This window comes from Monodon monoceros, unplaced genomic scaffold, assembly GCF_005190385.1.
Source record: "Monodon monoceros isolate NGI ecotype Baffin Bay Population unplaced genomic scaffold, NGI_Narwhal_1 Super_Scaffold_5, whole genome shotgun sequence".
NCBI classification, from domain to species: Eukaryota; Metazoa; Chordata; class Mammalia; order Artiodactyla; family Monodontidae; genus Monodon; species Monodon monoceros.
This window is the reverse complement of record NW_021703782.1, coordinates 104221857-104236048: the sequence shown is the minus strand read 5'-3', so window position 1 is coordinate 104236048 and position 14192 is coordinate 104221857. Positions and strand designations below refer to the sequence as shown.

The following is a 14192-nucleotide window of genomic DNA, read 5'->3' as shown; positions in this document are numbered from 1 at the left end:
CCGGAAAACAGGCACAAGCCGCGATCGTTAGTGGCAACGTGAACTGGTATTTCCTGGAAGTTAATTTCGCAGCAGAGGATAATAAAGCTTATCTTTACTGAGCCCATCCTCTGATCAAGGCACTGTGTATGGCAGGTACCTTAGGTGATTCAAAGATGAATTAAACACGGATCTTGCCCTCGAAGAAAGTAAGTAGCAAAGGCGTGAAGAAAACAGGTAAATATCCCCCCCCGTTTGAGGCAACTGAGGCCCGGGAGGCTGAAGTCATTTGCCCAGGGTCCCTCATTTGTAAGTGGCAGGGGCAGACTCAATATTAGGTGAGTCTGACTCCAGAGCCCAAGTTCTTCCCATGATGCCTGGTGCAGTCTGTCCTAACAGAGGTAAAGATGGGAACTCGGAAGCAGAATCGAGCACTCCCTTTGGCTTCCCACCACTGTTACTGGCATTTGCTTACTCTCCTCCCTCCCTTCAACACAGGTGTGCTGTGCCAGGCAGGTGAAAAGCAGTAAAGAAGGCAGATGGGGAACCTGACCTCCGAGTGATTATAGCCACCCGCTAGACTGAGCTCCTTGTGGGTTCTTTTCCTAGGCTCATCTTTATATCCCAGAGCCTGCAGTGCCTACAGTAGACACACATCCATTGTGGCTGACTGTGGAGAGGAGAGAGAGCTTGCTTCAGACTCACATCTAGGGATCAGAGGCTGTTTCACGCAGTCTTGAGCTCACCCTTGAAAGACATGGGGTGTGGATATTCAGAGTGAGGGAGGGGGCCTTTAGGCCAGGAAAACAACAATGCAAATACGAGGAGTCCGAAAAGAAAGGAGCATGAAGACGGCACAGTAAGTGGCTCGGTCTGGGTAAAGCATGGGGTGCTTGAAGGTAAGAAGTACGTTGCAGAGCAGGGGTCCCGAACTCCCGGGCCACGGACCGGTACCGGTCCTCAGCCTGTTAGGAACCGGGCCGCACAGCAGGAGGTGAGCGGCGGGCGAGATGAAGCTTCATCTTCATCGCTGGCAGTGCCGCCTGAACCATCCTCCCCTACCCCCGACAAAAACTGTCCTCCACGAAACCGGTCCCTGTTGCCAAAAAGCTTGGGGACCTCTGCTGTAGAGGAAGGTCGGGAGCAGGCCGTTGAGGACACATGACCCAGCAGCCTCAAGTCCTTGTAAACGCATCACAAGGAAATCATTCAAAATCTATACATGTTCAAACTGATCTACAGATTCAACACCATTCCTATCAAAATCCCAGCTGGCTTCTCTGCAGAAACTGACTAATGTTAGAAGTCACATGGAAATTTGAGGGACCCAGAACAGCCAAAATCATCCTGACAAAGTTGGAGGACTCATACCACTTGGTTTCAACACCTGCTACAAAGCTCCAGTAACCAAGACTGTGTGGTTCTGGCATAAGGAAAGACATATATAGATCAATGGAAGAGAACTCGGAGACCAGAAACAAACCTTCATGCTTACAGTCAATTGGTATTCAACAAGGATGCTGAGACAATTCAACAGGGGAAAGAACAGTCTTTTCAACAAATGGTGCTGGAACAACTGGATACTCACATGCAAAAGGATACATTTGTTTAAATCAACTATACTTCAATAAAAAATTTAAAAAAAAAAGAACAAATCTGAACCCCTATCTTGCACCATTCACAAACTTTAACTCAAAATGCATCAAAGACATAAATGAAAGAGCTGAAACTATAAAACTCTTAGAAGAAAACACAGGCATAAATCTTGGTGACCTTGGATTTGGCAATGGTTTCTTGGGTATGATTCCAACAGCATGAGCAACAAAGGAAAAAAAATAGGTAAATGGAACTCCACCAAAATAAAAAACTTTTGTGTTTCAAAGGACAGCATCAAGAAAACAGAATAACTGTACATCAACTATACCTCAATTTAAAAAAAGAAAAAAAAGTGAAATGAAAACCCATAGAATGGGAGAAAATTTTTGCAAATCATATAACTGATAAAGGACATATCAAGAATATATTAAAACATTTTTACAACTCAATCATAAAAAGAAAACCCAATTTTAGATGGGCAAAAGAATTAGAATAGCCGTTTTTCCAGAGAAAATTACAAATGGCTAATAAGCATATAAAAAATGTTCAACATCATTAGCCATTAAGGGAAACACAAATCAAAACCACAATGAGAGACCACTGCATACCAACTAAGATGGTGAGAATTAAAAAGAATGACAATAACAAGTGTTGAAGATGTGGAGAAACTGGAACCCTCAAACACTGCTGGCTGGAATGTAAAAGGGTATAGCTCCCTTGAGAAACAGTTTGGCAGTGTCTCAAAAAGTTAAGTATGGAGTTACCATATGACCTAGCAATTCCACACTTAGGTATATACCCAAGCGCAATGAAAACATATGGCCACACAAAAGTTGGTGCATCAGTGTTCAAAGCAGCATTATTCATAATAACCCTAAGTGGAACAACCCAAATAGCCATCAGTGGAATGGATAAGCAAAATGGTATATCCATATAACAGAATATTACTTGGCAATAAAGAAAGGAATGAAGTGCTGACATGCTACAACATGAACCTACCTTGACAACATTATGTTATGTGAAAGAAGCCAGACACAAAAAGACTACAGATTATACAACTTCATTTATATGAAATGTTCAGAATAGGCAAATCTATATGGAAAGTAGATTAGTGGTTGCCTAGGGCTGGCAGCGGGGTAGGGAGGAGAGGACTAGGGAGAAATGGGAGAGTGACTGCTAACGGGTACGGTTTCTTCTGGGGTGATGAAATGTTCTAAAATTGATTGTGGTAAGGGTTGCACAGCTCTGCGAATATACTAAAAACCACTGGATTGTAACTTTAAATGGGTTAATTGTATGGTATGTGAATTATACCTCAAGAAAGCTGTTATCCCCAAACTCCAATACATAAATATATAAAATCTACTGGTAAGAGGTGCTTAAACACATGCTTTTACAGAGCGGCACTATGGTTAAAAGTGTGGGGAGTCACGCTTGTGTGTGTAATCTAGTTATTCCCCCACTTCTAGATGTGTAACCTTGGATAAGCTCTTTAATCCCTAAGTAGTTACTGTGCCTCATTTTTCTCATATGTGAAATGGGTATAATAATACCCATCTGCAAATAGGGGTCTTACTGAAGATTAAATGAGATCAGGTATGTAGAGCATTTAGCATACGGTAAAGACATACTAAATACCAACTATCACAATTATTAGCTAATACACGTCAGTAACAAACAAGAGCAGCCCAATGTCCAAAAGTGAGGAGACTATTAAGAAAAGTAGGCTACACAATGGAATTCACTTGTTCCATTAAAATAACAGCTGTGTGGGGATCTGTGTAAATATGGAAAGTCTGGTCCATAAGAAATGCTTGCAAGAAAACAGCAAAAAAAAAAAAAAAAAATGTAGGTCCAAAATGGGGCTAACTATGGAAAAATAAAGTATGTGTGACAAAAAGTGAAATGCAGAGTTTCATAAATGGATCATGGGTCATAAAGAAAGGATTCTCTGTATTTGTTTTTTATTTACTGCATCGCTGTTGTGGATATCCTAACATTGGTCATAAATAATTTAAAATAAAACAAGTTATAGCACATCAAAATGAGGAGGCTCAACTACCCAGAGGTTTCCAGCTCTATTTAATAACTGGCGTGCACGACAAGAACCTCGAAGTGCCCCAGGATCCTGAAGAAGCTTCCGACGTGTCCGCCACTCACTTCCACTCTGTGCTGCTCAGGGATCAGAGTCTTCCCTCAATTTCGAATCCTGAGGACTCTAAGTTGCAGTCTTTCTGGTTCTGACTTTTCTTTGTGCTCCAAGAGCCCCAAATGGGGCTATTACTGCACTTGTGTTCCCTGCATGCTTTTGGTTTTTTCCTTTTGCTTCTGGGTCTCATGCCAAGCTTGGCTTCAGCAGCACCGGAGAACGGGCTAAGGACAAACTATAACCGGTTTCACTGTCCCCTTCCTGAGTGAGCCGATTCAGCAGGGAGCGCCGTTCTGCTCATTTACATGCCGCTACCCAGAACACTGAAAACTCCTTGGAGAACCAAGTCAGGCATATGTCAAAAGCAGCAGGGTTTATTTGGGGCACGCAGTAAGGCCTCCTAAAATGTTTCCGAAGAAAAATGCACATAAAAATGTCTAAAAATATACCTGAAGGAAGAAAATTCTCATCGTGACAAGAAGTAGTAAGGGGTGACTCACGTGTGTCTACCGTCTCCTGAATTGGGATGAAGCCGACAGGCAGAGTGTCCTTGATGTCGATGAGCTTCATGTCCACTAACACGTTCCCTAAATGGCTCTTGGGAAGAAAGAAAAGAGATATAGATGATTAATCTGAACACGCCTGTAGTGGGTTTGCCATTTTGGCTTCAAAATGCATATTTAACACAAGACTCGTGCAGCTTCACGACAGCAGGTTAATTACAGTAGGTGTCATTTAATGTTCCCCAGCAGTTACACAGGGACTCTGATGGCCCCCGGGGAGGAGTTTCATCTGCAGAACCTCAAAGCCACTCACTCAGATGTGGCCTTGGTTAGCAAGATGAGCCCTGAGCATCAGCTCTTGGGGTAGCAGGTTTAGAAAGGGCACGTTCCTGGGGTGGTCGCTGCACAGGGAGAGCTGCATCTCAGCCTAACAGAGAACCTATCACACTCCTACGTGATCGCCAGTCTGCATATCGACACACATTTCGGTGGCTAGACACATTCTGTAAAACCCCACGAATCATAAACTAAGACACAGTGAAAAGCCCTGCTGCCTAATATTACACATCTTCTAAAATGACATGCACAAGGGCCTCTTAGAGCTTCTACTTAGTGGTAGTGCACGGGGTCCACAGTGCGCAGTTTCCGCAACCAGTGCAAAAATATCTTCGAAGACAGCATGCCATCCTGTAATTGCAAGAGAGAATTCTCTGCCAACACACTGGCACTCGCAGCCCACATTTCAAGTTGGAAACAAGCTCTGAAGCGATCTACCCTACAACTGAGATATGTGGGCCCACCTCGGAGATTTCGTTAAATTCTTCAGTTAAAGAAAGAATGATGCCTTCTGATCCCAAATCTCTCCTGTCAGGATACTAGCAATGCACTTGGAATGCTCACCTTCCAGGAGCACCTCATCCCCACAAGTCCCCATGAGCACACTCTCAGTATACCTGTTCTGCGCTCCCGGACGACCCCACCACCTTGCCCTGCACAGCAACTCCTCAGGCGCCCTGCTCAGAGAAGGGCGTGCCCCTCCGTCTCTGTGCCGCACCCCATCCTGCGCAGTGCCAACACCATCCCTGAAAGCCAATCAGGGAATTCCTATCATCTGAACTCTATACTATGTCCTCTCTCGGCACTCGTAATTTTCCTTCATATCAATTTATGATGACATGTTTGTGAGGTTTTTATTTAACATCTGCTTCCCCACTAGAGTTTGAGAGCCATCAGGACCACAACTATCTCTGCTACTACTATACATCCAAGCCTAGCATAGATCTGGGCACACAGTAGGTACTCAAGAATTATCTGCTGAATAAATTAATGTTTTTTGGTACAATTTTTAACTGAGTGGGCCACTCAGAACCAGAAATCAAATTGGATTTGCTTGGACGATGAATCTAAACAATATCAATAGATATATTAAAAGTATATTTAATAAATGTATTATAAACCAAAAGTACACAAATGAAATAAATTCTTGAAATTTAGCCTTGAAGGTCAAAATGTCAAGTATAAACTATGACCAGTGTTTTTTCGGCACTGTGGTCACAAAACCGTTTCTCTAGAAATACGGTGTTTGCCGAGGATTTAATATTATTACATTTCAGGTAGCTGGGTCCCAGGAAAACAATGCACAGATCAGCGCAGCAAGTGGAAAGCGAAACCCTCACTGATGCGGAATAAATGTCTGACTGTGGAGGAAGGGTTTGAACCATTAACCCAGCTCGCGAGCATCACCTGCTTTCAGAATCACCTGATCTAATCTATCATAACTTTTTTTTCATGGCAGTTGCTTTTCCACGTCATCGCTGTTTTCTGCATTGAGAAATTAACAACTGGGTATGTTTTCCTGCCCCATAGATGGACGGGTGTTCATCAATATCCTTCTCAAACGTCTTCTACTTGACAAAAGTTGGGTTTTACAGATGTCAACTGCAAACCACTTAGCGACCTCACACTCCACACTCTACAAATGTCCCTGATCATAAAACCAGAACATCAGTGGTGCAGCCATGAAAAAAAGCATGAAAAAACCCCTCTTGTGCATATGGAACGGGAGCCTGCCCTGTCAGAGCTTCCCGCAGCCCAAGTGTGGTCCCTCCGTGCAGGGGCTGCCACTGCACCGGGTTTAATACAGAAATTCTGCGACACCATTAATTTTGCTTGTTCCTCTCCCCTCCCCCATCCCGTACTCTCTTTCATTTCCTCCTCATAAATATGAAGAACGTATTCCCAATCCTTGTTGAGCAAATGATTCATGCCAAAAGCCCAATATGCACTGACTCAGGGTATTTATATTGTCTCTGGTAGCCAGTATTTGCTAGTATACTGTAATTATTTTTGACAACCTTGCATTTAAGGTAGCCACAGATAACCAACTTAATATTCAAATGTTCATAAATTCTTCTGTTTAATATCCTCCCTACCTAATCTATGTACATTATTATTACAGGTAATGCAGAAAGTACAGGGCGTGAAAAGTACAATTAATCTCAATCCTTCCCCAGGAAGCAATGTCACTCCAAAGCCAGGTTTCTGTATTAATAGCATTATTGGGGGAAAGGAATTTAGGTTCCAAAGGAGTCTCTGCAAACTCCTACACAGCGAATCTCAAGTCACCTAATTAAGAATCTGTCCAGTCTTGAGGTTCCACATCCCTCCTTTGCAGTTGTAAAAAACTGTCATGCAAAGTCTTGGCTCTGACAGCAGGGCCGGGACAGACCGGCTGTAACATTAAAATGTGCCTTATTCCTGCTCTAATCCTGGGCTGGCAAGTGGGCCCCTGCCACCCCTTCAGCTGTATCCCTCTGGATCTCACTATAGGACCCATTCTTTCTTTTTCTGAAAATAAAATGCACCTAATTTCCTTACTGCCTCAAAAGAGGGGCAGAGGATTCTCCCACTGCCCTTATCCTCATCTTGCATCCCCCCATCACGCCCACCTCCCCACGTCTGCCCAGCCCTCATGGAGCGAGACACGCATAGTAGGCACTCAAGGAACATCTCCTGAACGTTCGACAAATGTTGACTAAATCGGTGTATTTTCTATCATCCACTTACCCGTGACGCCTAAAATTAACAAGCCCCAGTGACTTCTCTCTATCATTTTGAGACCTGTCATTGTCCCCACTCCAAGGGATCAGGGGCTCTTCTGGCCTAGAGCACCGACACCCCACGGCCTTCAAGAAAATGCAACAAAAACAGAAATCAAAAATGACCAACGAGATCGTAGCTGTCCCTTGCGGCCACGGTCTCCTCTTCAGTAGGAGAGGCTGAGTGGAGACCAGGAGTGAACACATGAAACCACCCGGCAGAGTGAGGGTGTGAACAAGATGCTCAACCCTCAGGAGTTGTTCCTCACAGCCCTGAGCGGCAGTGAACACACAGGCCTTCTGCAGAAAGGGTAGCCAGTGGGCAGAAAAGAGGTGACAAAAGCTAAGAATACGACTAGTTTCAAAAAAGGTTTAGGTAAGCTCCAGGGACAAAGGGGACAAGAGAGAACTGTATGTGGATGTGGACGCAGGAGGGAAGGATGGGGCCAAGGGGGCACTACCCCTAAGATCACGAGCCCCATGTCTGGAAGGGTAACCCAGCCTTCAGACCTGTTCCTGGGGTCTCCTCGGCTGCACCGTGACATGAGGGACCCGCTCAGACCCACCGCAGGCTCACCTGCCAGGACTTTCCCCTACTCCACCAGAAACTCTGTTCTTTACAGCAAGCATGTATTACTGTCATCATTAGTGGGAAAAAATTAAAGCAATGAGTTCTCCCTGAGTCTGTTAGGAATCATTTTCCTAACAAAGACTTACCAACAAACAACAGGAATGGCTGGTGGAAGAGGGTGCGGGCCAGAGAACTGTGTGACTGTCCACAGCCAGCAAATGCTGCAGGGACGCACGAGGACCGTGATAGGACCACGGGGCTGTGGGGTTTGTGATGGAGAAAGACCGTTGCCTTTCCCCTTGCATGCTTCTGAATGGGGATGTTTGAACCTGATTTTTTCTTTATAAATCATGAACACGTATTACTGTTATAATAAAATCTATCAAAATATTTCCCACCCAATTTTTTTTTTTTTTTTTTTTTTTAGCATTCAGGCCCAAAATAAAATGTCACCTTAAAAATGAAAATCTGACTGCTCCCTATTTGGGGTTAGGAAAGACAGGTGGCCTTGGACAAGCATGAAAACTCCCTGATGTTGGAAAGGAGCTAGTACTTCAAGAGCCTGTCTGAGGACAGAGGTGGCATATGTGCAGAGTGCCCAGGACAGGTCTCACACAGGGTGGACGCTCACGAAAGCCACTTCTCTTTTTTCTAAGCCACCCATTAGAATACTTTGTTGGAAGAGCTTTAGTAGATGTCTTTAAAATTTCCTAATTTATGGGCTTAAGTATTAAACAACACAGTAAAAGAAATCTGCCTGTGTGGTGGATACCTACCTGCAGAAACGATGAAATGTCATATGTCAGAGAGACTCGGGGAGAAAGTTAACAAGGCCATGTCTGGGGGAGGGGTGACCGCGTGGCATCCTTCTAGCTATGCTCCCATCTGTTGGTCAGCTTTAAATCCAGCTCCCCTGGAAGACACTTACCTCTGTACTACCCTGTGACTTGTTACTTGCAGGAAAGGCAGGCAGACAAGAGCTGTGAGAGAAATCTCCTAGTCTCCTTTGGAGAACACGTTTTAATGGAATTCACTGTACACTTGGGTATGTGGTTAATAATACTGTTAATAAATGAAACACAGCACAGGCTGCTGATTCTATCCCATTCACTAAAACCACAGATAAATTAACATAGTGATGAAAATAAACCACAACCAAAAAACGAGGAGATTTCAAACAGGAATGTAAATGACTTGTGCTCACGTAGCAAACAGAAAACCACTAAGACTTACATTTTCTTTGGAAAATGATCTTGTGAAACACAGGTATCTGGTAACCTTGGATTTAAATAAGCCGTCTTTCCAGAGGTCAGCATCCACACCATCTGCTGTCTGTGCAACCTACACCAAAGAGATGGAGAAAAGGACAGCAGGTGAGGCAGGATGCAGCCGAGGGCGTGTGAGCAGCTTCTTCGTACCTGCACCAATTAACTCCAGCCTGGACTCGTGCGGCATCTCATTAGTCCATTTCATGAGGCCCTGAGAAGAGATTTTCCAAGAGGGGTAAAGGGAGAGTGTGAAAAATAACAACTTCTAAAAATACTGTCCCTGGGGAAGCCATTGATTAAAGACACCCTGACAAAAGTGGTTCTAATGAGAAAAGAGCAAATTTTGTTGTCATGGACCAAGAAGGGATTGGAGAAGTCAGCAAATTAAGTTGCTCATTACCACTTACTCGGGGGATAGTACAGGGTGCAGAAAAAAGTCCAATGGGGGCGTGAAATGCCACCTGAAAGGGGCACCGCCTGCCGTGAGCCTGGCACAGCCTCCTGCTCCGTCTGGGACCCGGGCTGGCCAGGGGCTGCCGTCACTGGGACTCTGCTGGGTGCTGGGGGGGGGCGGGGAGCTGGGAGATGCACTGTTTCTTCTCGGCACAAGCTCTGTGAGTGGTAGTCAAGGTTGGAAACTGTAGCATGATAGGAAAATTTAAAAAGACTCAGTTGCTTGTTTATAGTCTAAAGAGCCATCTTCTTGTATTCAGCTGCAAAAATTTTCCTCTAAGCAGCATTCAAGGATGAAGCCGGCCTTGATTTGAGTCTTACAGGACCTGTGCATGGGACTGCGGGGCTGGGGCTAGTGGGAAGCGTTCACAAGGACACGGGAGAGGAGACGGAGGCCGGCCAGGATGCACTCTCCCCATTCTCTCCAAAATACTCATTAACGGACCATCAGGGCCTGGGCTGCTTCCTCCCTCAGCGGCCTAACAGGTCAGAGTATTAATCAACCTCCCACACCCTAGCTGGACCCCAATGGGGGACCCCCCAGAAGACTGGGAGCAGTGCCCTTTTGGGGGTGAGCTCTGCAGCCGCCACCCCTGCCCCTGCCAGGGCACTCTGGGCATCTCCCTGCTCATCCTTCTGAGGCTTAGACTTTGGGAACCCGTCCTTGATCTGACAAGCTCCAGGCCGTTCTCACAAACTGCTGAAATCACCTCCATTCTTTACACAAAATGGCCCTGATGCAGCCCCATCCCGTGTCCACACTGCACAGGAGGCCCACGACCTCGGACTGTCACATGCGCAGGGCAGGGGGGTGGGGGTGGCTCCACTGGGATGGTCCCCAGAGCCCCGACGGCCATGCTCTCTGAGGGGCCTCTGGAAAGCCCAAAGGCCAACTGGCAAAAGAAAAATGCCTTCTTTCAAACCCAACGATCGTAAGTTAGCAAGTGCAACAAAGGGAAAAGAAAAGTCCTTATTCTAAATACGCAGATATGTTTGACCTGAAATCTGAAGGAGGAGTGGTATGGGGACAATCTCAGGGAACGTCTGCTCCAAGTATGTCACCCTCACAGAAAGAAACACGACGGAACAGGATCAGGCCCTGTCCGCATCTCCCCCCGAAACGGTCATACATAAAGTTGCTCAGAAAACATGAAATTGGAAGCAGTGGCCCCAACTTCCCACTCCCAAGGATCCCTTTTGCTTTGTTTTCTCCCATGGGTTCCATGTTTGAAAGATTTTTGTTTCCCAAACTGTACTTTTATTGTATTTCCTCAGTTCTAAGATGTAGTCATTTGGGAATCACCCATGGATTTAAAGAACACTCCTTCAGGAAAAAAGAAATATCGTATCAAAATGCACAAATCTATTTTAAGATGCATCCTAACTTCAGAACCATTAAAATGTGAAAAGATGCTATAGGAACAAAGAAATAAGGGAACCTATGTGGTTTCTCTATAATAAATGCATTACTTTTGATAAATTTTTAAAAATAGAGAGACTGCAGAACACTCAAAGGCTGTGGGACCACAGGCTGGGACTCAGAAGGAAGAGAGCTGTGTCCAACCTTCCACGGAAAAGGCAGGCAGTTCAGAAGGGCTTTCCAGGCTACTGGAAATTCCACTGAGGGGCGTTATGCACCCTAAATCAAGGCTATTGTTTCCAGGGTTTGAAAATGATGATTCCCTCCTCTCACCCACTGCTAGAATTTTCCCTTTTCTGAATGAGAAGACACCTTGGTAGGATAAAGAGGCCGGCGCAGGACTGCCAAGGGAGAAAGCAGGCAGTGGACCTGCTCCCTCCTCAGAGGCCCCCTTCTCTCCTTCTCATCCCGGCAGTTACAGTCCTCCAATCCGCTCCTGAGAAACATTCAACACAGACATCCAAAGGCCCAGCTTTGCCCTGAGGCCACGACTCCTTTGCAATGAAGTGAAAATGTGTATCGCCCTCCAACCCCAGCCAAGGGGAGGTGTGGAGGGAGGTGAGGGTGAGAGAGAGAAGAGGGAGAGAAAGACAGGGGGCAGGGGAGTGTGTGTGTGTGTGTGTGTGTGTGTGTGTGTGTGCGCGTGCGTGTGTGTATCTGGACAGAGCGCAGCTGCCTGCAGCCTGGGGCCCGCAGGCCGGATCCACACTGGCTGCCGGCTCCACTGCTAAGCAGGAAGTGGGAAGGCCCGGGCCTGGCTCCCAGCCGGACTAGGGAAGTGGCCCTGGTGTAACAGCCTGGGCCTTCGCAGCCCTGCCCTCCGTGGAGCGATAAGAAGTACCCAAAGCTTCTTTACAACCCAGGCACGTAAAGGTGCTATCTAACCTAAACTCTTCCCATCCCAAGTTAGATGAGCTACAAGGTAAATGTGGCAGGTGGCTACATGGGCGCGCCTGCAGAATTTCACGTCTAAACTCTGCCCTTGTGAGCTCAGTCCTGAGTCCCAGGATGGGAGGCTGCAGGGGGAGGAGGAAGAAGTGCTCTAGGCACAGCAGACCCCAACCTGACACCCCAATGCTTAAGCAAGCCCCCTACCCTGTGGGCACTGCGGGGACAGAGGGGATAATGCATGAGACGTGCCCCAGTGCCCACTCAGGACGCCCACAAAACCAGCGCCAACAGGTCTACACTAAACATGAGGATGTCTGCCCTGAGAGCAAAACAGATATTTAAATTGATACCACAGCACGTCAGGATTCGAAAAGCCCTGCACTGTCACATCGGGCTCCGCTCCAATCTCCGGTCCTCTGGGATTCCTTCCCCATCTCTGGGACCGGACCTGGTCTTCAGACGCACATCAGGTACCTGCCTGATTAACGTTTACCTGCCCCTACTGCCCTGCCACTGGACTAAAAGCTTCACCAGGATGAGGACGATGCCTGATGGCCATTTATCCCCTGCACTAAGCATACTGCCTGATACATATGGGCTCCACCAAAACTTGCTGACGGAATGAATGAAAGAATCAGCCGGTCAATCTGGAGCAAAGCGTGAAACACCAAGGACCCTGCGACTCCTGGAGTGGCGTAATAAGAATTCTAAACAATGAAATTCCCAGGACTTAATCCCTTGAACTGAGTGTATGTATCCGCTTCAAAATCACCACTCTGCGGCCACATCCCCATTTCAACAATAAGGCCACTTATTCTTTCGGTTCTTATTTGTACCCTGCCCTGTTCCCCAAATGACTAGAATATGTCCAATGCTGTTGCTGGCTGCAGCACCCCCAGAGTGTCTGTCACAGGGCTTCACACACACACACACACACACACACACACACACTCTTCTCTCACACACTCACACTCACATACACACTCCCACTCACACTCTCATACCCTCCCCCTCTCTTTCTCGCATCTTCTCTGGTACAGGAGCTGCCTCTGCGGAGGAGTAGGTGGGCAGTGACAGAACGGACACGTGGGTTTATCTCTCTTCTCTGCCAATATTCTTCTAAGATGACAATCAAAGTGGAGGAAGTATTGGGGCCACTAAAATAAAGTGCAAGAGAGGAGTACAACACAAGAGAGATGCCATCGGGTGTGTGGAGGTGTGGCAAGTGGATGGTCTGGGGTGTAGCAGAGTGGAGGCGGTGACGGAGGTCCCAGGGCCCCGAGCCACCAGATACCCCTGGGATGACGGTGGAGGGCCTGGAGGTGGGTGGGTGCGAGTTTAGGGCTGAGACAGGCAGATGGGAACAGGCCTATACACAAAGCCATTAGACTCCCAGATCCCTACCCCTGTTGCAGAAGTATTTTCTGCAGAAACGGGACCAGTAGGGCTCAGGGCTCCAGAACACCAGACTGATGGGGAAGGAGGTGAAGGAGGAAGTAAGACTCCAGAGTGAAAGGAGGGGGTAACTATGCACAGTGAATGGTGACTGAATGGTGGCCCCCTCCAGGCTCACCCTCCTTCCTGCTTCTGGTACCTCGGCAGCCAGGTGTACGCTCTAAATGCTGGAAATTAAAGGATGCATCTCTGGAGAAACTAAAGAGTTCCAGAGAGAGGACCAGCACCTACAGGCTCTGTGGCCTCCTGTTATAGAGGCCAGCTCCCTGCTGCATCACCCACTGTGCAGCCCGCAGGTCATCAGGCCTACCCCACCGCGGGGCTCCGACCCCAGGAGCTAGGGCCTCACTCTTACCTGACAACAAAGGGTCACCAGACATCGGGGGGAGTCTCAAATATGAAAGACAGGGCTCAAATTATTAGGAAAAGGGGAACTTGAAAATAGTACAGATAATATGAGGAAACAGTGAAGGCTAAGGAACAACCAACCAACTCTATAATCAATATCTTCAGAGGGATGAGTGACTACATTGCAACCACCGAACAAGAACAGAATAATGTGAAAAACATTTTAAAAGGAACAATTGAAGACAATGTAAAGAGCTTAGACATAAAAAACTTACGGCTAAAATAACAAGTTCAAAAAATATATCGGAAGAGAAAGTTGAGGAAATCTTCCAGAAAGTAAAATACAAAGATGAAGAGGTTAACTAGAGAGGAAAAAAACTAAGAAAACTGAAGAATCAATACAACATCCAATTAATGAAATTTCCAGAAAGAGAAATAAAAAAAGGAACAAAAGGTGAGCC

General features: G+C 46.4%; 1 protein-coding gene across 3 annotated transcripts in view; it reads right to left on the bottom strand.

The window, feature by feature from the left end:
• MVB12B (multivesicular body subunit 12B) overlaps positions 1 to 14192 on the bottom strand; it is a 183038-nt gene that overhangs the window by 115768 nt on the left and 53078 nt on the right. For all 3 annotated transcript variants that reach the window (XM_029201582.1, XM_029201581.1, XM_029201580.1), the window contains exons 3-4: positions 9130 to 9237; positions 4225 to 4321 (exon numbers count right to left, since the gene is read on the bottom strand). In XM_029201582.1, coding sequence (XP_029057415.1) covers positions 4225 to 4321; positions 9130 to 9237 — 205 coding nt within the window. The remainder of the gene's footprint in view (positions 1 to 4224; positions 4322 to 9129; positions 9238 to 14192) is intronic.